Raw genomic sequence first — 2,488 nt, 5'->3', positions numbered from 1 at the left:
CAAGGACTGGAGTGCTGAATAATGGCAGCAAGTGCTCTGGACTGATGTCAAAATTTGAAACTTTTGTCCTAAGAAGAGCTGAAGAGTGCTACATAGATGAGTGCCTGTAATCAACAGTGAAGCTGCAGAGTTTGGGGCTGCATTTCTGCAAATGAAGTTGTTGAACTTGAACTTGTGATTAATGGAATCCTTGATGCTGAGAAGTACAAGCAGATTCTCATCCATCAGGCGATACCATCAGGGAGGCATTTGATTGGTCACAGCTTCATTCTGCAGCAAGACAATGACCCCAAACACATGGCCAAGGTCGTAAAGAACTAGCTTGAGCAAAAGGAAGAACAAGGGGTTCTGCAACAGCCTGTGCAGAGCCCTGATGTCAACATCATCGAGATTGCCTGGGATTACCTGGTGTGACAGAAGCAACTGTGACAGCCAAAGTCTACAGAAGAACTGTGGCAAGTTCACCCAGATGCTTGGAAGAAACTGCCAGCCGATTTCCTTATAAAACAGCACGGCAGTGTACCTAAGAGAATTGATGCCGTGGTCTCATCAAATATTTACTTCATTTGGTTTTACTGTTTACTGCTCTTTGAATTTTTTTTTGATATTTAGAAACTTTTCGTTTATTTTTGAAAGCATCTTCACATTATAGATTGTTTACGTGTCCCAAAACTTTTGCACAGTACAGTACGAGGAAAGCCTCTTATTATAAGCACAAGAAATTGTGCCGATGCTGGAAATCCAAAGCATCACACACAAAATGCTGGAGGGACTCAGCAGGCCAGGCAGCATCCATGGAAATGAGTAAACAGTCAACGTTTCGGGCAGAGAAACCTTCTTCAGGACTAAAGAGGAAGGGGAAGGGACGCTAGCATAAAAAGGTCGGGGTGGGGGGGGGGGTTCTTATTATCCTCCCTAACCATTGCTATGATTTTATATATCTCTAATCAGCCACGGCGGGGTCGCCTCCGCTCTGGGGAAAACATCCCAGCGTTTGCAAGGTCCTCATATTTCCAGACGGCGGGGCTACTACATGGTGCGACAGTCGACCAGGCTGGTTCTCCCTCCATCTACTCGAACGATTTGTCAGAGACTCAATGGCAACAGGCGCTCTTGGAATTGCGAATCATTTCGCCGCCCGAGCTAACACGCACCAGTTGCAAGTCCAGGGACCGCTGTCATTTCTCTGCTGCAGCTTCTGGATGGCAGAACGTGGTAATGTTACAAAAGGCGAGGAGAGATACAAGGTTTCGCGGACTATAATGTGAGCACGTATGCAGGGGGCAAGGTGGGAATCTGAAACAGTGACAGCGCTGTATGAGAGACTGGGTTTTGTTTAATTAACGTGGGGATGTTAGTGGGACCATTGCAATGCGCAGCAACGAACTGGTTTCGACCCGTCACGTTTAAATACTCCTGGCTCTCTTCCCCCTCCCCCCACCCCGCACCAGAATTTGCGATCCGTTGGAAAACATTTTGTTCAGACATCCTCACACTCGCCCACGGTCTGCTGTCTTCTGTTCGACGGCTTCCCGGTTATCGAAGAGTCCTTTTGGTAAGCTGACGCGAGAAGTGCAGGACAGACGCAAGAGGTCAGTGCTCGGTAAATTCAACTGTAAGTAGCGGCTCTCTGGTTGGAATTGAAATGGGCTTTCCTTCAGCTAGGGGTGGGGCATGTTGATGAGATATAGGGGATATAAGTGTCAACTGGAAATCAATACAGTTCAGACGCGTACTGGCTATCAGAGCGGTTCGAGGGAACAAACTGTTGCCCACTGACTTGCGCGCGCTCTTCCCCTCCCTGCAGGACCCTGTTGGTGGGAGAGAAGGACAGACCCAGGGAACTGGAAAGTGGACCTGAAAATTCTTCGCCAAGGCACCGGGAACTTCCTCGGCCTCCTCCTCTCGAACAGCGGCGCAGGGCGCGGCGTGGGTGGATCCCAGCGCTGAGTTTGAGGCTTTTCTGTGGAAGTTTTGTGCAAGAGCGAGGTCTCTTCTTCCCCCCCCCCCACACCCCCTCCCCGACCATCCCCCAGATGAAATGGGGCTCCTCTCGGAAAACAAGACCTCGGTGCTCATCCAGAACTGTACGGCTTGCAGTCACCCGGTGAATCCCACCCGAGCCGTGGTGTTGGGCATTGTGCTGGGGTCTTTCATTCTCTTCGCTATCCTGGGGAACATCTTGGTCGTCCTCTCCGTGGCCTGCCACAGAAACCTGCAGACGGTGACCAACTACTTCATTATCAACCTCGCCATCGCCGACCTCCTCCTCAGCTGCTCCGTGCTGCCCTTTTCTGCCACCATGGAGATCCTTGGCTACTGGGCATTTGGGCGCATCTTCTGCAATATGTGGGCGGCCATGGACGTTCTGTGCTCTACCGCGTCCATCATGAGTCTGTGCGTTATTTCAATCGACAGAAATATCGGAGTAAGCTACCCGTTGAGACACCCAAGCATCATGACGGAGAAGAGGGCTTTGTTAACTCTG

At 50.4% G+C, this 2,488-nt stretch overlaps 1 protein-coding gene across 1 annotated transcript in view; it reads left to right on the top strand.

The window, feature by feature from the left end:
- The first annotated feature begins 1,735 nt into the window (after nucleotides 1-1,735).
- The window catches only part of LOC132391661 (alpha-1A adrenergic receptor-like), a 122,707-nt gene continuing 121,954 nt past the window's right edge, over nucleotides 1,736-2,488 (top strand). Inside the window, exon 1 of the mRNA XM_059965150.1 lies at nucleotides 1,736-2,488. This exon is cut by the window's right edge and continues 466 nt beyond it. Coding sequence (XP_059821133.1) covers nucleotides 2,042-2,488 — 447 coding nt within the window. The 5' untranslated portion in view covers nucleotides 1,736-2,041.

The sequence above is a fragment of the Hypanus sabinus genome, chromosome 1 (assembly GCF_030144855.1).
Source record: "Hypanus sabinus isolate sHypSab1 chromosome 1, sHypSab1.hap1, whole genome shotgun sequence".
NCBI lineage: Eukaryota > Metazoa > Chordata > Chondrichthyes > Myliobatiformes > Dasyatidae > Hypanus > Hypanus sabinus.
The sequence above is the reverse complement of the archived record's forward strand: the minus strand, read 5'-3'. Positions and strand labels throughout refer to the sequence as shown.